This window comes from Xiphophorus hellerii, chromosome 15, assembly GCF_003331165.1.
Source record: "Xiphophorus hellerii strain 12219 chromosome 15, Xiphophorus_hellerii-4.1, whole genome shotgun sequence".
NCBI classification, from domain to species: Eukaryota; Metazoa; Chordata; class Actinopteri; order Cyprinodontiformes; family Poeciliidae; genus Xiphophorus; species Xiphophorus hellerii.
The window spans coordinates 5,582,352-5,606,009 of NC_045686.1; the positions used below are offsets into that span (position 1 = coordinate 5,582,352).

A 23,658-nucleotide genomic window follows, 5' to 3' on the forward strand; every position below is an offset into this window, starting at 1 on the left:
AATTTTTTGACAGATTTTTGTTGAACCTACGGTACAGCGTTGCTGAAGTTTTGTGTTTTTGGGTTCATCTGAAGCAGCACTGTAAAACAAACGTCTCTAATTTACGGTAAAATCAGTATTTATATGAGAAAATTCTGGCAGCTGCCCGTATTTTACCGTAAATTAGAGGCATTTTTTTACAGTGACAATTATCTGCTTTTCTTCCAAACTGGTTCAGTTCTGAACGGCGGTGGCGTTCCTCAGGGCTCTGTCCTTGGTCTCTTTTTATTCGTTACCAATATGCTTCTTTGCTTCAGTTATGCTGCGTCTTTATCCTGATACTGGTCAAATATTTAAGAATAAAATGTTTCTTAAATATTTGACTTTCCTCCTTTTTTACCCGTTTTTGTTCTTTAAACGTTCGTGTCCAGCTTCCTGTCAGGCGGCGCTCAGAGATCGTTGTGTTTGACTGCAGTCAAATGGTGCAGAAAAACATGCAAATATCCTTACATACGAGTTAAATCTGATAAAAAAAACAGCCATAAATCAGGATTGCTGCATTAAAGGGACAAAACAAAATGTTTTCCTCCTCTGGCGTTTCAATTCGCCGCAGAGCAAACGTTCGGTTCAGGAAGTGGAACTAAAACAAGAGGGAGAGAAGAAGCTGCACCGACCTGAAACCGCCAGAACCGGTTCCTGAACAGAACCTAATGGACCAGAACCAGAACAACTCCTCAGATTCTCCTCTGGTCTCATTAAGCTAACGCTATGCAGAATTAAAATCAACGTCGCAGTTCAAGCTAAATATTCAGTAAATATTCAAATATTAAGTCTGAAGTTAAATATTTTGTTATTATTTTTGCTTTAAGCTAGCTCTGAAACGGTTAGCTCTGAAATGTTTAGTTCTGAAACATTTAGCTCTGAAATGTTTAGTTCTGAAACATTTAGCTCTGAAATGGTTAGCTCTGAAACATTTAGCTCTGAAACATTTAGCTCTGAAATGGTTAGCTCTGAAACGGCTAGCTCTGAAACGGTTAGCTCTGAAACATTTAGCTCTGAAACAGTTAGCTCTGAAATGGTTAGCTCTGAAACGTTTATCTCTGAAACGGTTAGCTCTGAAACGGTTAGCTCTGAAACATTTAGCTCTGAAACATTTAGCTCTGAAATGGTTAGCTCTGAAACGGCTAGCTCTGAAACGGTTAGCTCTGAAACATTTAGCTCTGAAACAGTTAGCTCTGAAATGGTTAGCTCTGAAACGTTTATCTCTGAAACGGTTAGCTCTGAAACGGTTAGCTCTGAAACGTTTAGCTCTGAAACGGTTAGCTTTGGAATGTTTAGCTCTGAAAGGGTTAGTTTTGGAATGTTTAGCTCTGAAACGGTTAGCTTTGAAACGGTTAGCTCTGAAATGGTTAGCTTTGGAATATATAGCTCTGAAACGGTTAGCTTTGGAATATATAGCTCTGAAACTTTTAACTCTGAAACGGTTAGCTTTGGAATGGCTAAATGTTGTGTTTTGGCTCGTTTAGAGTATTTACTTAATATGCAGAGAAAGTGTTTAGAAGACTCTCAGACCGCCTGGAGAACTCCTGAACTCTGGACCGGATCAAGACTTAGCTTCCATCTGAAAAGTGCGGAATACATTTATTTTCATCCTTCTGGGTCTGGGTCTCCTCTGGCTGCAGATCTTCTGTTTTTCTGCTAGTCAGACTGGATGGAGAACATGTAAAAACATTAGTTTTCACGTCTTCCTACAAATTCTGAGCTGGTCTGGACTTTGACTAGGCCATTCTAACTCCATAAATAATTTTAACTATCCCATAATATCTCTGTCAGGGTGCAAGCTGGTCCTCTAACTGGATTCTCCTGGATTTATCTCCAGCTATGTTCTCCCAGCATAATGCTGCCACCACCATGGTCCACTAAAGAAGCTCTGGATCAGAACCAGAACCGCTGCCGTCCGATTCTGGACTCTGGCTGCTGATCAGGTGGATTTAGTCTGAAGAAACTGAATATTTGTGCCTAATTAGAGTTAAAGTCCAGTGAAAACTGAAACGTTGAGCGGCCATGTTCATGTCGGCCTGCCTGTCTGACCTTTGACCTGCAGGAACACGCGCGTGTCATCAGAGCGGGGAACGCCGTCCGGCTGATCATTAACCTTTACGGCCGCCGGAGCAGAGCCGCGACAACCCGCTTTTACGACATGTTTACCACTGGAAACGAGCCGACGCCGTTTCCATGGGAACCCAGCAGCACCAGAACCTCCAGAACCAGCGACGGTTCACTCCTGAAGCACTGGAGATGTTTTCTGAGAAGAGGGGAAACTGAAACTTCAGATGAAACTGGAAGTTTCAGGATGACAAACTGAGGAGCTGAAACGCAACATGAGACAACAGCAGATTATTCAGATTATTCAGATTATTCAGATTATTCACTGAAACCAAGTTTATGCTGGAAAGTTTAACAGATTCAAGACAAAAACAAACAAAACCGACTTTTAAACTTTTTTGTGTTGATAAAGACAAAATATTTCCAGATTAAAGCTTCAGCAGTTTTGAAATTTCTGGTTAAATTCAAGATCAGAAAAATTATTTTGCTTCTGAATTAAATATTCTGTATTTCATTTTAAATATTTATTAGTTTCTGTAACAGAAAATCTGTTTTTTTTCTCCACATTTTAAACTGATTCAGATTAAATTTTTAAATCTGGAGTCATCAACATGTTTTAGTTATTAAAATGTCTATTATTTCTTAAAATGCTTCACCAACATCTAAGAAATCAAAGCATAAATTAATTTGTTTATGTTATTAAATTATTTTAATAACTTTTCTTCTGCAGTGAAGAAGAATAAATCCTGAATTATCTGAATATTAATTTATGTTACAACACAGTTTCTGTAACTGCTACATTTTCTGAATAATCTGTGGATGTTGGACATGAAAACGTTTCATCAGAACCGAACCAGCAGCTCAGAACCGGATCCCAGAACCGGATCCCAGGACAGGATCCCAGAACCAGATCCCAGAACCGGATCCCAGGACAGGAATCCGCTCCTAACCAGCTGCTGGAAGAAAAATTTAAATTTATAATCAGGCCTATGCTTCTATAATCTGAGAGGACTTCCTGTTTGGGAGGACTTCCTGTTTGGGAGGACTTCCTGTTTGGGAGGACTTCCTGTCCCAGCAGGAGAATCATCAGAGTAATCTGATTACTTTGAGCTAAAATAGTTACAGTCAGCAGGTTTTCTTATTAAAACACATAGAGAAGAAATTAATTGATCATTTATCGCTGCCTTCCAATCAGATGGAAACTCAGGAAACATTCATCCTTCCTCTGGTCGGGAGGAATGCTGGGAATGATGGGAAAGCTGGGAATGCTGGGAATGCTGGGAATGAGAAACCATGGCAACGGGGAGACGCTGAGCTGTACAAACATCCCAGTCATGTTTGTTTATTTATTTACTATTATTGTTAAACTCTGAGTCGGATTAAAAATATGAAAATAAGATTAGAGATTAGGTCAGAGGATGGATGACAAAAAAAAGAGAGAAAAGAGGGAAGGAGAGGAGGAAGAGGAGGAAGAGGAGGGAAGCCGCTCCTGTTATGACCGATCAGCTGCGTTGCATCATCACACAATCAGAGTCCTATAAATAGGATGATGTCATCCCCCCTCCCCCCCCTCATCTCTTTCGCTCTCTGTTTAGTAAGGTGTGACGTCACAGGCCCCGCCCCCTCCGGGCCTTATATAAGCAGGTGATGCAACCGGAGCGGCAGAAGCGCAAGCCGCCGCGGCAAAGGAGCAGCGGTTCATTTTGTCCAGCTCAACCAGAACCAGAACCAGAACCAGAACCTCGGAACTTTAACAGGTAAGGAGAGGGGGGGGAGTGCTTCCGGTGGGGGAGGCGGGCTGACGGAGGCTCTGTCCCGGGGAGGAGAAGCCGGGCTTCCCGGTGCGCTCCGGTCCCGGTCCCGGTTCGGGTCCGGTTCGCTTCCCGGCGCTCAGAGAAACCAAAAGCTGAAGCTGCGCTGTTTTTAATGCGCGGGTTGTAATCCGGAATAAATAAATGATCTTTATTGTTTTATATTTTTAACTGAGATTTTTGTTTCTGGTCCGACTTGTTGCTGAAATTAAGTCAAGTTGGAGATCAGCAGAAACTGAGACCAACACAATTATTATTATTATTATTATTATTATTATTATTGTTATTATTATTATTGTTGTTGTTGTTGTTATTGTTATTTATTGTTATTATTTATTGTTGTTGTTATTAAAGTCACAAATAATCCCAAAGAGAGACCAGACTAACTGTAGCTAAATCATAAAACCATGTGGATAAAAATGAAATATGAACACTTTGAGTAAATAAAAAATTTAAGAAAATAACAACAAAAATCAGGAAGAAATAAAAAATAATTCATATAATTAAATATACATAATATAATTCTTCTTATTTAGTGCTGCAGGATAGTAAAATATTGTCGCCTCGTTGAAAATAAACTTCCTGTCAATGATTCCCTCTGACGGGTATCCCTGCTTCCTCCTCTGGAGATTTACTGGACTGTCGTCCTTCCAGCTGATTTTCTTGTTGACCTCCAGACTTTGTTTAGTTGTGCTCTCCAGTCACGATGACTCGGCAGAAACCGGCTGGCAGCTGGACTTAAAGTTTCAGTTTGTAACTTTTCTAAACTGTTTCCAGCCTGTTGATCCAGTTTCATAGATAATCTGATAATAGATGGAGTTGTTACAGCTGCTGCACTGAAAACATCTAATCAGAGCCTGGAGGCGGGGCTAGGCGCTGTCAATCATCCTCATGTATGTGCTGCTAAATGTGCTAGTTGTGGAGAAGCAACAGCAAATCAGTGGCTATGCTAACTAGCCTAGCATTCACAACATGCTATGATTTAGCAGCGCCACACAAGATTGTGATTGACAGCGCTAAGTCCCACCTCCTGGCTGTGATTGGTTGTTTTTGCAGCGGGGGGAGGAGCCTGAGTTTGGGTTTATTTAGTGTTGCTGTGTTCTGACCCGGTTCCTCTGGTTCCTCAGGATGATGCTGCAGCATTCGGGTCTCTCTCTGGCCGACATCAGCTGCTCCGCCCTCGTCCCCTGCCTCTCGCCGCCTGGCTCGCTCACGCTGGACGACTTCACCAGCTTCTCGCCCATCGTGAAGGACGAGCTGCGGACGGCCATCCAGGCCAAGCGGCGGTCCAACGGGCTAAGCGCCGACGTCAGCTCGGACGGCACCAGCTCCGGGTCGGACCGGGCCTCAGAGCCGCCGTCGGGCCGCTCCGGCCTCAAGAGAGAGGTGAGTTAAAGGCCGCGCGGCGCCGCCTCCGCTGCCGCGTTCCTGAAGGTTAACGGCGTTTCTCGTCCTGCAGCTGACGACCGAGGAGCACGACAGGAGGAAGAGGAGGAGAGAGAGGAACAAGATCGCTGCTGCGAAATGTCGCAACAAGAAGAAGGAGAAAACCGAGTGTCTGCAGAAGGTAAACTCCTGCTGCAACTAACGATTTATCGATTCATCGAATACAAATTTAGAACATTCTGCAGATTTTTGATTTAAGCCATTTTTATACAGCATGAGGAATAAATCAAAAGATGGAAATAAACAATTTAATTTGTTTTTAAGTAAGAAAATCAACATTTTGTTACCTAAAAGTCCCAGCAGCATCAGGTTAGTGACAGTTTGAAAGATGCAAAAAATCTGCAGAGTAAATTTACAAAAAAATTATTTTATCTGTAATTCAAAATGTTTTTGTTCAGTTTCATTAAACCGTCAGGATGTTTGTTCTGTCACCAGATCACCTGGTTTAGTCTAGTTAACATTAATAAACTAGTCGATTATTCTATAATCGATTAATCGTTTCGGCCTCATTTTGATCGATTGAGTTCATTTGGTTTGACCTCTTGGCGATTAATCGATAACTGATTGCCGGTTGCCTCCTGGCTGCAGGAGTCAGAGAAGCTGGAGAGCGTCAACGCAGAGCTGAAGCAGCAGATCGAGGAGCTGAAGCAGCAGAAGCAGCAGCTGGTCTACATGCTCAACCTGCACCGGCCCACCTGCATCGTCCGCGCTCAGAACGGCCAGACGCCCGAAGACGAGCGCGACCTCTTCATCCAGCACATCAAGGACAGCGCCTTCCAGCTCCACGGCCTCACGGCCTCGTCCTCCTCTGCCGCGGCGCCGCTGGACAGCGGCGCGCTGACGCTGGACGACATTCGGTGTTCGGGTCACCTATGATGGCGGCCGACTTCCTGCGGCAGGAAGTGAACTCTGACCTTCCAGCCGGCTGGACGGCTTCACCGTTACACTTTATGGTTCATTTAACGTTCGACACTTTGAGACAGTCTGGGCCAAGAACCGACACGAAGCACTGAAACCAAACCAACGTCAGATTTTATCGTTTGTCTAAGTTTTGTACCAGTGATTTGGAGGCGATCGTCGCCCCCTGCAGGCGGCTGAGTGACTCCCACATGTTTGTGTTTATTGTATGCATAAAGATTATTTATTAGAGGAGCAGAGAATGATGTGACGTTGTAACGACACTGTTTGTCCTGTAGATCTGATATCACTGCTGCTATTTAACGCTCAGGAGCTGCACTGGCTGTAGACTTTGTACTTTTTGTTTTGAGAATAAACCTCTGAAACATAAATCAGGATGTTTGCTGATGAGAAAGGAAGAGTTATGTCCAGTAAAATCTGTTTGCATGCAGAGGAACATTTCTCTATGCAGACGACTCACTGCTGTTCCCTTAAATTAACCGAAATTTTATCTGCTACATCTTTTGCAACACAAACATCTAAAGTTATTTTTCCATAAAGATGAAGCTGCTCGAATTCAAGTGTTAATTTTTTTATTCTCTTGTTTTTAGCTGCATGTAAACAACAGACGCCTCTTCTTCTGACGGAACAAAATGTTTATTTTTTGAATATATTTATTTATTCAGCCCAGGGTTTGAACCTTATTTTGTAATAATCTGCTGCCTAACTTTCATTTTCTGCACTTTGAACTTTTCATCAGGTTTGTTCCTTACAGGAAAGTTTTATTCTGAAAAAATCTACAAAAACCAGATTTTAACTCAAAATAATTTCCTTACTTTCACTAATTAACTGAAGGGAAAAACTGGAGTTATTAATATGAGGACAGGTTACGTTTGTGTGACGATGTTTGTAACGTCGTCTGTGTTTTTCGTGTTTTTGCGATCATTCCTCCTCGGTTTAACGTTTCGTTTCAGTCTGAATAAAATGTAACGTTTCAGGTACGACTGCACAGCTGCTCCTCCCCTTTTGTTAAATTCTGTTTTTGATACTTTTTTTACATTAAAACATGGATTATTAAACTTGTCATTGTCATTTTTAACCCAAAGTTTGCTCTGAATATTAGAGGAAAATTGTTCAGAACATGAAACCTAAAACCTGAAAATTAAAAAATTAACTCATTACTTCAACATGCTCAATATTATGACATTAAAGTCTATTTCCTAATTGATTTAAAAAGAAACAAACAATAAAATGGAAATTGAAGCATTAATTTTAAACGGTAAAAAGTTTTCTGAAAGAGAAACATTCAGATTAAGATCTAAGCTAATTAAGTTTTATAAAAGACTTTATTTAAAGAAATGATTTATGGTCTAATTTTTAGTTACAAGATCTAAAAATATATTTTAAAGTAAAATAAAGAAAATAGTAATTTCTCTGCACTGAAAAGCCTTTTGACTGGATTGCCATTTTTATTTATTTTTATTTATGATGGCAGTATAAAATATAAACAAGGAAAAACATTTTTTTATGCCTCAATAATCTTAAAATTTGAAAAGGATCAGAAATAAGAAGCAGACAAACTTACTGAACTCCCAGCTGCCTTTTGATTAATTTTTAGATTTATTTTTAATTGTTTTGTAAAGATGAAGTTTTGTGAATGGAAGGATTATTTTTTCAGATTTTTCTGTTTTTGTGGTTATTTTATTGAAACCTGAGAAGTTTGAGGCCTGGAGGGAAAAACACTGAAACTTTACAGAAACCGTTTTGTTCTCGGTTCTGTTTGGATTCTGATAAACATGAACAGGATGTTAACACATGATGAAACGTCTCTTCTGAGAAGATTAAAAACTCATTAACTGTCAGGCATGACAGAAACATTTCCCAAACCGAACATGAGGAAGTGAGCAACGATCGAGTCCGGACCCGTCTGCAGCTGTCTACGACCCCAGAACCGAACCGAGCCGCACCAGAACAGACACCTGGAGACCCGCTGAAGTCTCTCACAGGAAGTGACATCACAACAGGTCTGACTCCTGCCGACATTCACATTGCATTTCTTAACGTGCAGCAGGCGACATGATGAAACCAGAGCGATTCAACGAGTCTCTGCATTTCATTTGTCACTTCATTCTTCCCTTCTTCTCATTTTCCAGGTTCTACATATAAATCCTGACCACAAAGGAAATATTAACCATGTAGAACTTTAATATTTTATACTTTAAAATGCTTACAAGGCACTTCAAAGTTCTTTACATCATAAAAACAAAACCGCGTCATAAATTATGGAACATAAACATTACATTTTGTCAAATGCCATCAACAAAATTGTCAATATTCATCAATAGTCAGTTATTATTAATAAAGTAGAACCAGGTGGATTCAGAGGAACTCTGCTGTTTTTATCCACTTGATTTTTTCTTTAAATTTGTTGCTTTATTGGTAAAATCAATATTTTTGTGGTAAAATATTTATTTCACTTGTTGAAATAAATAACATGCGCGAGGCAGTGCAGTGCTGTGCCTCACCTCTGGGGGCGCTGTGTCACACAAACTGAGTGAGTTTGGGCACGCCAGTTGCTATTCTCTTAAAATCGCCAAATATTCATGTTTATTACACGTATTTCACATATGCTGACTTTCCACTGTCTGTCTAATAGATTTAGTTAATGTGAGTGGTTTGTTTAGTCTTTCTGATCCATAAATGCGCAGTAAAAATGTGCAGAATGAAACAAAACGTACCGGGCGTGACAGACAGGGGGCAGTGCTGAGCCCCACAGACACAAAGAACAGCAGGCGCTCTTCTTCTACGCTTTGAAAACACTGAAAACAATCGGAAAAATTGAGGAAATACGGTTGGAATCAAACAGTTTAAGGCCTCTCTGCTCTCTAGCTTTTAAAAATGAAAATAAAATGAGAGAAAAACCAGAAGGATTTTTATTCAGGAAGATGGTGGCGAGGATTTCATCCAGACAAAAAGGTTCTTACACAATCTGCAATTTTAATCTGAAAAGAGGAAGGTCAACCAAAGCAAACATTGAAACTTAAAGACATCAAGCCTGACCTTGTATTGAATATTATTTTATTTAATATAATACTATTCATATTAAATATAAACAGACTGTCATATTGTTTAATTGTGTAGGGCTGGAGGTGGCAGAGTTTCCAAAAGCGATACTTAAGTAACAGCAGCTTTACTTCAACATATTTTCACTCAAGTAAAAGTAAAACATACATTTCTCAAGTGAGAGTGAAAAGTATTTGGTTAAAAGTCATTCAAGTACTGAGTAACTGATCAAGTTATCAATAAAAATTACATGAGAAGGACCAAAATACAAAGTAAGTGGAACTTTTGGTATTTTATTTACTCAGTTACATTTACTTGAGTACATTTTTAGAAAAAGTATATTTTTAGGAGTATGCTGTACTTGTATTACTATGATGTACTTGTAATTTTATTATGAAGTATTTCTTCTCCTACTTGAGTAAAATGTCTGGATTTTCTTCCCGCTGAATGAAAAACTCACCAGACAGACAAACCAGCAGCTTCTGCTAGATTCATACATTTTTTATTAAAAGAAACTGATTTGGTGGCGGAGGGGTTAGAGCGACCCACATTCAGAGGCAACGTGGCCTCGACGCGGCTGTCGCGGGTTCGACTCCCGGACGTTTACCGCATGTCTTCTCCCCTCCTTCCTCTTTTCCTGTCAGCCTACTTTGAAAAAGGGACACTAGAGCCCACAAAAAAAACCCTGTGGGGCGATAAAAAAAAAAAAAAACTGATTTGGAAAAATGTTCTTTGCGTTTTGTTATTTATTATATGTATCATTATTTTTAAAAATAAATCTCCTGTTATTAATTAATTTATAAATGTCACAGTTTAAACTCAATATTAAGTTAGCAAGCTAAATATTTCATTAGCTATCTCAATATTTAGCGAGCTAATGTAATATTTAGCTAGCAAGGTAGATAAGTGTTTACTGGACAAGCTTAAAAATATTATATTTATAAATGACTGAATGACATCATAACGTTTCACCCATCAAATGGGTGAAAAATGACCAATTTTTCTGTCATCATTGCTGGTAATTTGTGACGCTGTAGCTCCTCGAACAGCAGCCTTTACATGCGTAACTTGGTCTCTTTCCATTTTAAAGCTTTTCACAGAAACGGATTCTCTCTTAAAGTGAAAGTAGAAGTAGGAAGTTTCAACACAACCTGCAGAGAACATGACACCTCATGCAGATTGGGGTCAAAGCTGCGGTTCCTGGAAGCGTAGATGTTCGGCTGTTTCAGCTCAGGTTTCCTGTGGCGTTCAGCGGATGAACCGTTGGTCTGAGGAGGAAAATTCACCGGAAAGCGTTAAGGAGATTCAGCTGGAAGAAGGAGAGAGGAGGGAAGGAAACAAGGAAAAAAAAAAATTCCAGAATATTCCGGTCTGAATCCGAAAACCTTCAAATAGCCTATTTTTGTTGTTTGTTTTTTGCCCTGATTTTCCCTTTACTACAATCTTCCAGCGTCCTGCAGCGTGTGCTGTGTAACGTGGTGGTGTGCTGAATATGGCCCAACTAGAATCAGGCATATTCAACTTTGTCTTGGTCTGATTATCTCATCCTGTGGGTTTTTACTGACTGGGAGCGAAACGCAAACTGTTGAATGTGACAGGTAGCCAATCAGAAAGCGCGGTGACGTAAGAACGGAGGGGAATCCCAAACCGTTGTCATGGCAACTGAGAGTCCGGTGGACATCAGAGGTGATATGTGGAAATGTTTATTACTACATGTAAAGGTCATTCTTATATATGTTTATTATATGTGGTTATGATTATTAAGTTAAAAATGTTAACTATGAAAAAACGTAACTCACCTCCAGATCATAGAGCAGCAAACAGAGCGGCTGCTCAGCCTCTTTTATCGGGGGAAACTCATTTTTAGATATGTGGAATGTAACTACAGAAGGTCAGAGGAAGCTGATTTTATGGTAAGACGGCTTACCGTATGGCGAAACTGCTGAGACCCGTCAGGGTTTCTGCAGTTTCCACATTCAGGCCAACACAGAAAAACTCACTGCTGTTTCTGCTGAAACTTCCCAACTTCTGGTCACTGATGTCACAAAAAGATAAATCATGATGCTGTGAAAGTAAGTACACCCTCACAGAGTTAATGGAAATTTAAATAAATCCAACAGGCACCAGACTAATTATTCACAAAATAAACACAAATAGAAATAATCCTGTTTAAATGATCACTGCTCCTCTGAGGCTGAAGCAGCAGCGAATTATTATTACAGGTGCTTTATATTAAAATATAAAATAAAGATTTCAATTATTACACTTTGCAAACATAAATATTGATTACAGAAATAAACTGATTCACCAACAAAACTCATATATTTCATTTTTTATTTAAATTATTCATTAAAAACCAACATGAAGAATTTCCATTTACTGGAATATTAATAATGGATGATATCCATTAATAATGGACTTAAATGTTACTTATATGTATCATTATTTTTAAAAAATAAATAATTTATGATATCCATTAATAATGGATATCATCCATTATTTATTAATAACTTTTTTTTTATTCAAATAACCATATTTGAATTTAAAAAACTCAACATGGTGAGAAGTTATTTTAAAAATTATAAATTGAGATTTAAATGAATATAGTTAACAAAAATTTTTTACCTAGATTCAATAGAAAAAAATGTCTGGAATTTATTTATTCAATAATTTTTTTTATTAATCAATTAATTTATTTTTATACATTCTGATGACATTAATAAAGAATCCTGGATGTGTGATGACTCTTCGCCGCCACTAGGGGTCAGCAGAGTCCCGCCGCCTGCAAGCAGCTGATGGAGGATAAACGGCGCCCTCTGGCGGCAAGTCAGTTCATTATCTGGCAGCTGGATCCAGATGTGAAAGGTCACTGACCTCAGACGGAGCGAGCCGCGGCGTCAGGCTGCAGGCTGGAGGGGGTGAAGGAGCAATGCATGATGGGACAGAAAGGTTCATGAGCCCTGAGAGCCTCAGAGAGGAAGTTCTGCTCCTCAGAGAGAGAATCCACCTGCAGACAAAGACCACAGAAATAAATACATCATCATAATGTAAATAATGATAAAATAGTGAAAAATAAGTCAGAATAGATTGTAAAATAAAGAAATCATAAATCAATAACAAGAGTAGTAAATGAGTAAAGTAATTTCCAAATAAAATAAATATATAAATAATAATATCATAAATAACAAAAGGTAATAGCAATACTTGAATAAAAGATTTAGAAAACAATGCAATAAATAGATCATAATAGAGAAATAGATAATAAATAAATAATACTGATACATGAAAATATCATTCAAAAATAAAATATTAAAATCATTTGATAATATATATTACTATTTTACACTGTAAATGTAAAATATTTGATTCTTTTGGTTAATTTTAAAGCATATTTTTTTATTGAAATGTTGGTAAATTTACAAAAATAAATATTTAGTCTTGTGTTCAAATTATACAGAAATGTTTCCTGTCAGCCAGAATAATTGATTAGTTCAACTGTTTATAATTAATGCAGAAATGAAACATTTCAGTGAAGACAGGAAGTAGTTTGTTGGCGAACAGGAAGTACCTCTCTCTTCAGCTTCCTGTTTCTTTGCTCCAGCAGCTCACAGGCCTGAAACCAGATAAATTTATTGTTTTACAGTAAAAAACATCAAACATGTTCAACTTTGAGGTTTTAGTTCTGCTTTGAGAAAAATAACATCTGAATGGCTGCAAACACGAGGAAACAGATCTGACTTTGACTAGGCCGCTGAACGTCTGAGCATCATAGAGCGTTTTTTTTCCTCAGTATTCTTGTTTTTGGCGTCGAGAAGCAGTTGCATTAATTTTTCTCGGCCATGTGAATCTGCTTCCTGTCCTGACAGGAAGAGTCCTAAAGCGGCCAGAGGCCTGCATGTCGCAGAGGTCAGAGGTGAGCGGTCAAAGTCTGACCTGGTGCAGCTGGTCGGCCCTCTGCGTTTGTCTCTTGCGGCTCTTCTGAGCGGCCACTCGGTTCTTCTCCCTCCTCTTCATCCTCCGGCCTTCGTCCTTCAGACCCTGAGCCAATCAGAGACCGTCAGCTCCTCCGGGCCCAGAACCGTCCCGGTGCGTTTCTACGGCGACCTTACCGTCCATCCGCCGCCCAGGTGAGCGGCCCGGCCCGGCTGCTGCTGCTGGCTGGACGGATCCGACATGTTGAGCGCTCAGAACGGCGATCCGGAGCAGAAGACGGCGCGGCGCAGTCTGGACCTGCAGCGCTTTCACATCACCTTTCACTTCCCACGCTTCACAGAAACTCCGGTTTCCAGAAGTCAGGTGACTACAGTGACCTCTGACCCCAGGTGGGACGGGTCCAGACTGCAGCAAGTCTATAGAGATCCGAGCCGGACTCCAGAACCGGGCTGATATTTTAGATTAACCTGTGAAGTGAAGTTCATCTAAACGTGAAGAAATGATGAAAAGCAAAGAAAATGTTTTTTCTGCCACATCAGTGTTTAAAAAGTTTAAATATTAGAAACTGAAAAACCTGCAAAGTTTCCTGGAGCTTCATCTCAGGGGTGCACAAACTTTTGGTCACATCTTTCGAAACCGTCAAAATGTTCAACTTAAATTCACTTTAAACAAATAATCAGATTTATACCAAACTTAAGAGTTTTGCAGTTTTTACTTATTAAAATAATTTTTGTAAATGTGAAAAAAAGTAATTTCTGATCAATAAAACCAGGATTTCTTTTGTCTTGGAAAATGTGTCCTTAAGGAAAGTTTTCAGTAAAAGTCACCAGATTCTTTAGAAACTAATAATTGCTGCAGCTGTCAGTGTTTCTGTTGTATGAAGATTTATTTTCAATAAAAATTTCACCCTAATTAAAAATAGAAAATCTGCATCTTTTTAAAATTCAGAACAATTAAAACTTTTTTTAAATGTAATTTTTTATTTATATTTTACTAATGCTAACGTTGTGCTAACCACTGTTGATAATCAGCTGAACGAACCATTCTGCTTCACCATGACGCAGAAAACATTTTTATTTTTGACTTTCATAAACAAACATGAGGAAAGCAAAAAAAAAACTGGGATTAATGTTCATTTGGATCCTGAAAGTTTGACCAGAAACCAAACCTGGAGCTGATCTGAACAGTTCCCAATCTGAACAGTTCCCGATCTGAACAGTTCCCGATCTGAACAGTTCCCGATCTGAACAGTTCCTGATCTCCGTGGTTTCCAGGAAGCGTTACTCCTCTTCCTCCTCGCTGCGCTCCACCCCCCTGCTGTCGGCCTCGTAGCCCTGCGCCGCCGCCGCCTCCTCCACGGCTCTGTGGACGGGCTGCTGGCCCCTGGCGGCGCCCCCTGCAGGCGGCATGGCGGTGGAGCCCAGCACCTCCCTGTGGATCTGCAGCGAGGCGGCGCTGGGCTTCAGGTTGAGGATCTCACAGAGACCGGTCGCCTGCTGCTGCAGCGCGTCGATGGACTGCAGAGACAGACGCACGGTGAGGCCTGCGCAGGCGGCTGCAGCACGCAGACGTCCTGCAGACGTCCTTACCTTTATCACCTGGATGGCCTGCCTCACCATGCCGGGAGCCGCAGCAGACACGTCGCTCCTGATGCTCTCTGGAGGAAACGGAGCGACCGGTGAGCAGCGGCTAACAGCAAGGCTAACAGTTTATCCACTTACGATCAATGGATTATTAGATTAAAATTAATTTAATCGATTAACTAGCATCATCCGTTTAGCTATTACTTTAGTGTTGCAGTTTGGCCACCAACCAGCAGAGGGCGCCGCTGGTCATCCTTAAGCCTCAGAAGAGGATTAGAGCCACTGAAAAAAATGTCTTTTAATTTCTTTTAATCTTCTGAGAAAAAGTCAAAATTTTGAGAAATAATTCAGAATTCTGTTTTTTCAATCCTTTTCCAGTTGATACAGAAATAAAGATGGTGGCGCCATCCCAAGTGGAATCTGATTTCAGATGATAAATTAACTTTATACGGTTCTGTTTGAAAATATAAATATTCAACAAGCTCCTTAAGTTTAACGATGTTTTTGGTTTTAGTGGATCGTGTTTTGAAAACTTTTGTCCTTCATGCTGTGGTTGACGGTTGCGTCTAACTTTGTTTTTTAAGAAAATGGCCACTTATTGATTAATAAGATCAATTAACTTTGACTGTGTGACCTCTGACCCGACACACTGTCATCTGATGCATCTGACTCCTGCAAAGAAACCATTTTTTGTTGCTTAACGTTGCCACGGCAACCTGCAGCTACATCCGTTTCCTCTGCGTCCTGAAAAAGGCGAAGAAGAAGAAGTGCTGAAACATTTCAGGATTTCACTTCAGCAGCAGAGAAACTTTCACATCTCTGCTGCTCTGGCGGAGCGGCTGCTCGGTCAGCTGGACATAATCTGCCCGGCAACAAGGCCGGCCTGTTTGAGGTCAGTTTGGTTACAGTTATTAACCGCAGGATATCTGCTTCGTCTCATTTCTATTTTTAGCCAAAAAGTAAAAAAACTGAGTCACTTTGTAAAGTTTTGAAGCAGAGATTGAAATGTGTTTGACAGAGAGCGCCCTCTGCTGGTGGAACAGTGAATTAACACATTTCCCCTCAGCATGAAGAAACAAGAACAAATTTTCCTATTAACACCTGTCTGAGATATTTATTTTCAAGCTTTGTTAAAGCAACCAAAGATCAGAAAATAGATTCAGGAAGTCTAACTGACCTAGATCTGGATCTCTGTGCAGCTCTGCAGGCTGGACTGACGTCTCATACAAACCCTGAAACACAAACAGGAAGAGTTCAGCAGCATTTCCATTTCACCAAAATAATTAAACTAACGTACAAAAATCTGATTTTATCTTCTGGTTACCTATAAAACAGATTTAATGGTTACTTCAGAGATAATTACTGGTTATTTTCCAGAAACAGTTTCTGCTGTAAAAACTTCCTGGTTTTCTCCCATAATTCTCATGTTTTCCTTTCAGGGCTTACAGAGTGTTTTATGTGTCAGGCTGTAATTTGTAACCGTGTGCTAATTCAGGAACTGACAGGTTAACGTTTTGGATTTTCTTCCTTCAAACCTACTTTCCAAATTTACAGCCTGGTCCCTGAACGCACCATGCGAGTTGTGCTCTGTAAGCTCAGAGAAAACAACCTGCAGGTTCCTCTAAGTGACTCTGGAATGTCAGCTTGTTGGCTGAGCAGAACCGACCAGAACTTTCCGCTCGGCCTTCAGGGCGTGAACCACGTGGGGAAGGATCCGTTTGGGGTAGGAGTGGCGCCTCCAGGCGGTGTCCAGGATGCTGTCGTCCAGGAGGCTGTCCAGACCCAACGCCTCTTCATCTGAGGAGGACATCCGTGTTAAACACAGAGGAACCAGAACCGGACCGGCGAGACGGACAGGAAGTACCTTCCAGGTCTGGAGCCTCGTCCCACGGCTGTCCGTCCACCAACACGTTGAGCCTCACAGCAGCTTCAAAGTTCTGCAGAGATCCACAAACATTCAGACACAAAGCCTAACAACCGGGAAAAACCGGATTGATGAATGAGAGGCTGGATTCTGGGGCGGATCCTCCAAACAAACCATGAGAGGAAACAACAACACGCCGCTGATTGGTTCCCATCTCAACTTTGAGCAGAAAACTCATCAATCTGATCTGAAGGAAACATTTTGATGCTCTTTTTTTATATTTCCTGTTGGTCATTTTTTTCAGACAAAACTTTACAACAATTTCCCAGCAGGATTGGATTTTATGAAACATCGTACACAGGGTTCTGTTCTAGTTAATAACATGGCCAAAATTTAGGCTTGGCACCAAATGGAAACAAAACTAAACCCTTCCTACTCTCAGAAGAAATTAATCGTTCATTCTGATATTTGGTGGTTATTGATTTAATTCCCTTAAAAACTGGAGAACTATGTTTCATAGGAATTCTTCCAGGTTTGAAACACTGTTCTACCAATTTGTTAGAATTTCAAAGCAAATTAACTATTAAATATCAGTTTTCTTGATCGGATTTTGCTGCCGACTATTAGGAGCAACAGATGCGGAGTTCTTCCAGAACCGACCAGTTTGAATCCTGTTGGATAAATCTGGATAAACCGCAGTGGAGCTTAAAGTCAGCAGAAAACAGCGGGACTCACGGCCAGCAGCTCCTGCACTAAAACCCTTCGGCTGTCCTCGGAAATGTCCGGCTGTCCGTCCAAAGCGCTCCGTAAAAGCTCGCAGCATCGGTTCATCAGCTCGGTGGTTTTCCTCTTGGACGTCAGCCGAACTCTGAATTCCTGCTCTGGGTCTTCATGCCGAGATGTTTGGATCGGAAAAGACTCCATCTTTGCCGCCCGATCTGTTTGTTTTCAGGTTGGTTTCCGCTGCCAACCGGAAGTCTGTATATTGTGCTTCCTGTTAGCTGTTAGCCGTTAGCTGTGTGGTGTTTATATGTTGCTTTGCGGCGGCTTTTCCTTCATAAAAACTCGCATTTTCTCCTGTTGTAATGGATTATGGTTTCGTTGACTGTCACTGTCACATATCAGCCCCTGAGTTCCAGCAGGTAAGGCTCAAAATACGTCAGTTTTCTGGAAAACGTATCAAAAATAGCCCAAAATATGGAGAAATGTTTTCATTTCAGTACTGGAAACAGAGAACAGCATGGAAAATATTTGAACCCTTAATTTCTGAATTTATATCAAGTGTACAAAAAATGTATGACATGTCTTTTTGTGCCAGTCAGATGTTAAAGTAATTAGAAATTATGAATTTGAATATTGCACCCTCCATAAGTAGGTACAGGAATGGTGCTAATTAGCTCCTCCAGACATTTAAGGAATGAAAGATCATTATATTTCAGATACAGCTAGATTTTGTAACTTTTATTTGCTACATGGCCAATGAACTCTTAGCCCCTTTTTGCAACATGAAATCATTTTCATAAATTTAATTTCAACATAAATTTGAACAACCATTGATTTTCAGTTTAAATGCAGCTAAATACTGAAGGATCACTTCACTGTTCTAGAAACTTTTGTCTCCTTCCTCATGATGAAGTGTATTATTAAGATATGTACTTGTGAACATGTTTTTTCCATCATTATTTATCAATTGTGTTTTGTAATCCAGAGAAGTTCTTTGATTTAAAGTTGCATAATCAAAATACATTATGCAACTATGAAATTTACTATTCTGAAATAGTAAATTTCAGAATTTACTATTTCTGAAATTATACCTACATTTTACATATCACTTATTAATACTAAATAAAATAAACGGTGAAATAAACTGTAATACTATTAATACACTTCCACTCCTTAGCTGCCTAGTGTCGCCAGAAAAGCATCATAAACCTAATCAGTAATAATTTGTATAATTTTGACTAAATGTTGTTTATTTTAAAACATTTGTGAGCCTAAATATATATACTTTACTGCACATCTAGCTCAGGATTCCATGAAAAGCTTGTAGTTCACACTCCGGCCACTAGATGGTATTAAAGCACCAACGTTCATTTATTTACTGTCTTAAGTCTAAGCTAATAACGTTCACTAGTCCATTGGAATAGTTTTTGTGCTCTTTAGAAAACTGAGTTTGGAAAAAATATGGAATGTTTACATGTAATGTAAATGTTCCCAGTTCCTGGTTCTGTTTGTGTTCTGTTGGTCGTAATGGGACCAGATGTGGAAAAGTTAGAGCAGTCTGAAGACTTCAGATCTCAGCCATCTCTTTTCTCTTCTGCAGGATCTTCCGGATGTGATCCACAGAACCAGGCAGGTAAAAACTCCTCATTAAGAACCACATCATAACTGTCCTTTACGATTACTTTGACTACACCAAATCAATGAAACCTCCATGTGCAGGCCGGGGTAAAGACTCTGGTGGCCGTCACAGAGGAAGTGGAGGAATTCCCCAGAGTTCTCCATCTGCAGGAAAGGTCGGCGCTCCAGGATTCATGTTACAGAAACCTTCTGACCTGAAGGAGGTTCTGGTTTCCAGTCCAGTGGCTCTGAGGACCAGAACATAAACAAACTGTAGTTTAAAGTACAGGCAGGCCTCATGTTGTCAGGATTCCTCCCAGCTGGTCGTCACCTCTTGGTTCGTTCCCACAGATATCCGGACCTGGTGGCTCCGTGTCTGGGGCTGCACCCCCTGCAGGCCGCCGGGGGTCAGCGCAGCGTCCGGCCTCAGGTAACAACCTTCACTTCTGCTTTATTGACTTTGAAGATCCGTGGAGCGTATCGGTGTCGGGACGCCTCAGCGGGAGGAAAACCCGGACCGGAGCGCCTGCTGGGAACTTTAAGCCCACCAGGCTCTTTAAGCCGGAAGGGATTCGGGAACGACACGCTCCGACCGACTCGGAGGGGGAAAAGACTCGGCTTTATTCACTGAAAATCAGCTAATTTAGTCCTTTATAATTAAGACACAACAAATAATTTATTATATTATTAGAAATTAGTTAATAGATTAAATTATTTCTAAAAAAAAAATTATTTAATTTCATGAGAAGAAAAAGAAATTCCAGCTTTCAGCAGAAAACCTGGAAGAATCTGAAAAATATCTGGAGTTTCATTTAGATCCATCATCCATCCATCCATCCATCCATCATCCATCCATCCATCATGAAGGACTAATCTATTTACCTATTTATCTTCACTTCATCCCTTAAATGTTTGTTTCTGTTTTTCTAATTAAATCCTGTCGTCTAAAGTTTTCTGTGAAATCTTCTCATCGTCTCGTTCAGTTTTACGCTCAGAGGAAAACTTGTTTTTCTGAATCAAATCTTTTTGCTGATGATGTTTTGTTTCCATCAGGACCTGGAAGAAGCTCTGCCTCTTTTCTACAGCCACAGAGAACGACTGGTCGCCATCGGAGAGGTGAACGCCGCTCTGATGTCACTCTGATCTCACTCTGTTCTCCAAATAGTTTAATAGGAAAAGACCCATATTTTACTTTCAGTCTGGTACAGATAATGACGTTTGTCTCTGGTGATTAATCATTTATCCATATGATTTTTCTAGAAGCAGTTACGCTAAACTTCCTGCTCTAATCACCGTCTGTAAAATTCATATTTCCAGGACCAAAAACAGGAAGTTTTGTCTTTTTCCCCTGAAGTTGGAAGAGGTTCTGGTCCGTTTCCTGTTTAGTTTTGGAGATAAACTCGTTATGGTCTGAAGTTCTGACAGAGATGTAAAGCAGGATGCTGTGGTGGCGCAGGGTTTGAGCTCAACCCTCATCAGGAGGCCTCAGTCCTCGACGCGGCCGTCGCAGGTTCGATTCCCGGCCTGGCGACCTTTGCTGCATGCCTTCCCCGTTCTCTCATCACCCTCTTTCCTGGCGATTCACTGGAATAAAGGGCCCAGAGCCAATCAAACCTTTAAAAAGAAATGTAAAGCAGAGCGTCATCAGCGTCCGGTGTGATCCGGAGGAGATTTTATATGATTCGAGTCCAGATAGTTTTGGGAAAACATTTATTCCTGACCTAATTTCTTATTCTGTCATATAAATAACTAATCAGGAATGTTTTATTTTCCTGCTCTGGCTCCAGATCGGGTTGGATTTCACGCCATGGTGCGCTCCGACCCAGCAGGACAGAGACGACCAGATGAAGGTCTTCATCGGACAGCTGGACATCGCCATGGAGATGGACCTACCTGTGTGAGCTCAGCTAACTGATGACATCATCACTCCATAAATGGTCGCTCATCGCTTTAATCAAGCCGGTCCAATAATTGGCTGTCTCTACAGGAACGTCCACTCCCGCTCTGCAGCCAAAGTCACCATAGACACCATGAGACGGCGAGGTGAGTGTCTCTGTCCCCCTGCAGGATGGACGTCTCCGTCCTCTAACTCTCTGTCCCCCTGCAGGGATCAGCAGAGCTCTGCTGCATAACTTCTCTGGGAAGCCAGCGGCAGCTCTGGAGGCAGTGGAGGCCGGATTCTTCTTCTCTTTCCCTCCTGCTGTCTGCAGGAACCAGCAGGTAAGACGGGTCACCTGGACGGGTCACCATGTCCACCAACATCTGGTGGAGAGGAGAAGTTCTAACTTGTACCATGGGAGTTCCACAGATCCAAACCAAAATAAAATGTTGTGGCTATGAGCTGACCAACAATATAGTTGGAAGTTTGGAAGTGACAAGTGCATCTATGAAGTGTGGATTTGTGGATTCTTTGTGGTTTTCCATGCCGTAGGAAGCCAGAGATAACTTAATCCAACATTTTGAAAAAATGCTTTGGCAGAAAAAGTGGGAGACAATTGAACAAGAATAGGAATTTGGGTAAAACATTCATTTTAAATGAATAAATTTCCCGATAAGTGAGAGAGGTAAACTATTCCATCTGTGGAAAGAAAGCTTAATGGTCTGCTGCCTCTGGTACCTAAAGCCAGATGAGCTCAACAGAAACCGAATGTCAGAGTGTGAAAACGTGAATGCTGCTGCTGACAGGGTAGCATCCACTATTAGCAATATTTACTCTATCACCTGAAAAAGAGCCAAATCTCTGAAAAACAGATCAGATTGACGAAATGGAGAGAGTGTGGTCTGAGACGTACAGCAATAAATCGACAGCATAAAGTGACGGTTTGAATTCTGCACCTGATGGGGAAATCCCAGTGAAAGTGTTGGAGGACCTCAGAAAGACCGATGGAGGATAACGGGCGTCTCTGTCTGCTGCCGCGGAAAAGTTTAAAAACGCTGGACTGAAAACCACTGGAGACGAATCCAAGAAATCAATCCAGTCTGTAAATCAACACGTTGTTTAAGTAACTTTGATCCTTTTTTAAACATGAAAGGATCAAAGTGTCACTGCAGGGAAAAACCTGAAAACATGAAGGAAAGATGAAAAAGTCTGTTTTCCTGATACCGGCCCTTTAAACGTCGTATCCACCCTGACCTTCGGTTCTCCGTTCTTCCTGAAATGTTTCAGGTTTTAGAAATTCTGTTTCTTTAGCATCAGAATAACTAAGATGTTTCCTTTACTGAGAAGCAGTCAGAATAAACGGCCAGGCTCCAGCGAGTGACCGGGTGTTGGTGTTCTGACAGAGAGACCGGCTGATCCAGCGGATCCCTCTGGATCACATCTGCCTGGAGACGGACTCTCCGGCCCTCGGCCTCCACAGGAACGTGAGTCGGTCGCCGCCGTCCCTCAGGGACAGACGCGGAGACCACCGTCCTCCTCCTGTCCCCATCTGCTTGACAGGAGAGGAACGAGCCGGCTAACATCGCCCTGTCCTGCGGCTACATCGCTAAGGTCAAAGGTCAGACGCCCGAAACGGTCCGGGACGTCACGACTCAGAACGCCTACAGACTGTTCAGCAGAGCCAGCAGATGATCAGAGTAAATACCATAAAACACTCACATTCCTATGAACCTATTAAACAACTTTGCTTTTTATTTGTCCTTTAGCCAAAAAGCTGGAAAACTTTCATCTGAGAAGCAGTCAGAATAAAAGTTGATCAAAAATGTTTCCTGAGATAATGTTCAGTTTCCATCTGTTTTAACTTATTTTAAAATCTTTTTTCATTTCCAGAAAACCCTGAGGAACACCAGGCTGCTCAGCGTGGATTTAATTTCAGTTTTAATACATGTAGAAACATCATTTCCTTATGCGCCAGTTGGACTTTACAGAAACAGTCTTCAGTCAGAGGCCTCTTTGGATTGGTTACATGACTGACTGCTACAGGAGATCCTGGGTTCTGGTTCTGGTCATTCTCTTTGCACCAAGTGGCTAATATCTGAAAATGAAGCAAAGGAAAAACTAACAGAGGAATGGGTGACATGTTTTTTATTTTGATTGTTAAAACTGATGAGTAGGAAATTAAATTCTTACATAAATTTAAATAAACACGTTTAAAAATTATTAGAAATGTGAAGTTTGTCAAAATTGGTTTGTTTATTCTTCAAACTCATTTTGCTTAGTCAAGTCATTTTCTCCTGACCTATATTTGCAATATAAAGTGGTTGCCATAGTAACCAGTAACCTACGCTTATTGCTGTCTTAACTGTAGTATGTATCAGGATTAGCTTTGTGTTTAGTTACAAGTATTATACATAGTGTTACATTTTGACATATTTTAGACATTTCAGGGTTTCCTGGGTATTTTCGCCTTGTTTTGTAAAAGTTTATAACTTCACTGGGAGCCGTTGCTGGGTTAGTTTCTGGTGAGCAAATCCAATTACCAAAACAGGGACTAAACGGATTGTGTGTTATCTTATTCAAACTTCACTGTCTCTGGTTCTGCCTGCCTGAAACTCCTTACCGCTCTGGTCGAAGTGTTTCCGCTCCGGTAGTTTTATCGGGAGCTCCCTTTGGATGCAGGCCGCCGTGCGCTGCTGTCGGCCGGTCAGCGCGTTCAGCAGCACCGCGCTGGTCCTCAGGTGTTTACGGTAGTGCCTC

At 40.9% G+C, this 23,658-nt stretch overlaps 4 protein-coding genes across 7 annotated transcripts; 2 read left to right on the forward strand and 2 right to left on the reverse strand.

Moving 5' to 3' along the window:
• Window positions 1-3,715: 3,715 nt before the first annotated feature.
• Window positions 3,716-7,318, forward strand: atf3 (activating transcription factor 3). Its single transcript, XM_032584976.1, has 4 exons — window positions 3,716-3,842; window positions 5,024-5,282; window positions 5,356-5,463; window positions 5,931-7,318. Exons 1-4 carry the CDS (start codon window positions 3,733-3,735, stop codon window positions 6,216-6,218), a joined length of 765 nt encoding a protein of 254 aa, XP_032440867.1. The 5' UTR covers window positions 3,716-3,732; the 3' UTR covers window positions 6,219-7,318.
• Window positions 7,319-11,956: 4,638 nt separating this feature from the next.
• On the reverse strand, window positions 11,957-13,808 carry batf3 (basic leucine zipper transcription factor, ATF-like 3). Of its 2 annotated transcripts, none has more exons than XM_032584996.1 (4): window positions 13,412-13,808; window positions 13,236-13,331; window positions 12,871-12,915; window positions 11,957-12,309 (listed from the first exon to the last, which is right to left on the reverse strand). In XM_032584996.1, exons 1-4 carry the CDS (start codon window positions 13,475-13,477, stop codon window positions 12,178-12,180), a joined length of 339 nt encoding a protein of 112 aa, XP_032440887.1. In that variant the 5' UTR covers window positions 13,478-13,808; the 3' UTR covers window positions 11,957-12,177. The 2 variants fall into 2 exon arrangements, with proteins under 2 accessions (XP_032440887.1, XP_032440886.1); XM_032584995.1 differs by having other exon boundaries at window positions 13,236-13,340.
• A 476-nt stretch (window positions 13,809-14,284) lies between these two features.
• On the reverse strand, window positions 14,285-17,628 carry nsl1 (NSL1 component of MIS12 kinetochore complex). The gene is made up of 6 exons (XM_032584977.1): window positions 17,418-17,628; window positions 16,683-16,755; window positions 16,485-16,615; window positions 15,996-16,050; window positions 14,825-14,892; window positions 14,285-14,752 (listed from the first exon to the last, which is right to left on the reverse strand). The coding sequence occupies exons 1-6, from the start codon at window positions 17,604-17,606 to the stop codon at window positions 14,516-14,518; spliced, it is 753 nt and encodes a 250-aa protein (XP_032440868.1). The 5' UTR covers window positions 17,607-17,628; the 3' UTR covers window positions 14,285-14,515.
• Window positions 17,629-17,711: 83 nt separating this feature from the next.
• Window positions 17,712-23,134, forward strand: tatdn3 (TatD DNase domain containing 3). Of its 3 annotated transcripts, XM_032584974.1 has the most exons (11): window positions 17,712-17,824; window positions 19,006-19,038; window positions 19,125-19,198; window positions 19,374-19,452; window positions 20,076-20,138; window positions 20,810-20,919; window positions 21,010-21,065; window positions 21,130-21,242; window positions 22,305-22,385; window positions 22,462-22,598; window positions 22,792-23,134. In XM_032584974.1, the coding sequence occupies exons 1-10, from the start codon at window positions 17,768-17,770 to the stop codon at window positions 22,591-22,593; spliced, it is 798 nt and encodes a 265-aa protein (XP_032440865.1). In that variant the 5' UTR covers window positions 17,712-17,767; the 3' UTR covers window positions 22,594-22,598; window positions 22,792-23,134. The 3 variants fall into 3 exon arrangements, with proteins under 3 accessions (XP_032440865.1, XP_032440864.1, XP_032440866.1); XM_032584973.1 differs by having other exon boundaries at window positions 22,462-23,134; XM_032584975.1 differs by lacking the exon at window positions 20,076-20,138 and having other exon boundaries at window positions 22,462-23,134.
• Window positions 23,135-23,658: the final 524 nt, after the last annotated feature.

Bases quoted from the DNA above. Each gene is read 5' to 3' on its own strand.
- tatdn3 (XM_032584973.1), top strand. From the start codon at position 17,768: ATGGATTATGGTTTCGTTGACTGTCACTGTCACATATCAGCCCCTGAG. The intron at 20,920-21,009 runs GTGAGCTCAGCT...CTGTCTCTACAG, and splicing joins ATGGAGATGGACCTACCTGT to GAACGTCCACTCCCGCTCTG. The intron at 21,243-22,304 runs GTAAGACGGGTC...GTGTTCTGACAG, and splicing joins CTGTCTGCAGGAACCAGCAG to AGAGACCGGCTGATCCAGCG.
- atf3 (XM_032584976.1), top strand. From the start codon at position 3,733: ATGCAACCGGAGCGGCAGAAGCGCAAGCCGCCGCGGCAAAGGAGCAGC. The intron at 3,843-5,023 runs GTAAGGAGAGGG...CTGGTTCCTCAG, and splicing joins GAACCTCGGAACTTTAACAG to GATGATGCTGCAGCATTCGG. The intron at 5,464-5,930 runs GTAAACTCCTGC...TCCTGGCTGCAG, and splicing joins AAACCGAGTGTCTGCAGAAG to GAGTCAGAGAAGCTGGAGAG.
- batf3 (XM_032584995.1), bottom strand. From the start codon at position 13,477: ATGTCGGATCCGTCCAGCCAGCAGCAGCAGCCGGGCCGGGCCGCTCAC. The intron at 12,916-13,235 runs GTCAGACTTTGA...ATCTGGTTTCAG, and splicing joins GGGCCGACCAGCTGCACCAG to GCCTGTGAGCTGCTGGAGCA. The intron at 12,310-12,870 runs GTACTTCCTGTT...CTTTGTCTGCAG, and splicing joins ACAGGAAGCTGAAGAGAGAG to GTGGATTCTCTCTCTGAGGA.
- nsl1 (XM_032584977.1), bottom strand. From the start codon at position 17,606: ATGGAGTCTTTTCCGATCCAAACATCTCGGCATGAAGACCCAGAGCAG. The intron at 16,616-16,682 runs GTACTTCCTGTC...TGTCCTCCTCAG, and splicing joins CGAGGCTCCAGACCTGGAAG to ATGAAGAGGCGTTGGGTCTG. The intron at 14,753-14,824 runs GTAAGGACGTCT...CTGTCTCTGCAG, and splicing joins AGGCCATCCAGGTGATAAAG to TCCATCGACGCGCTGCAGCA.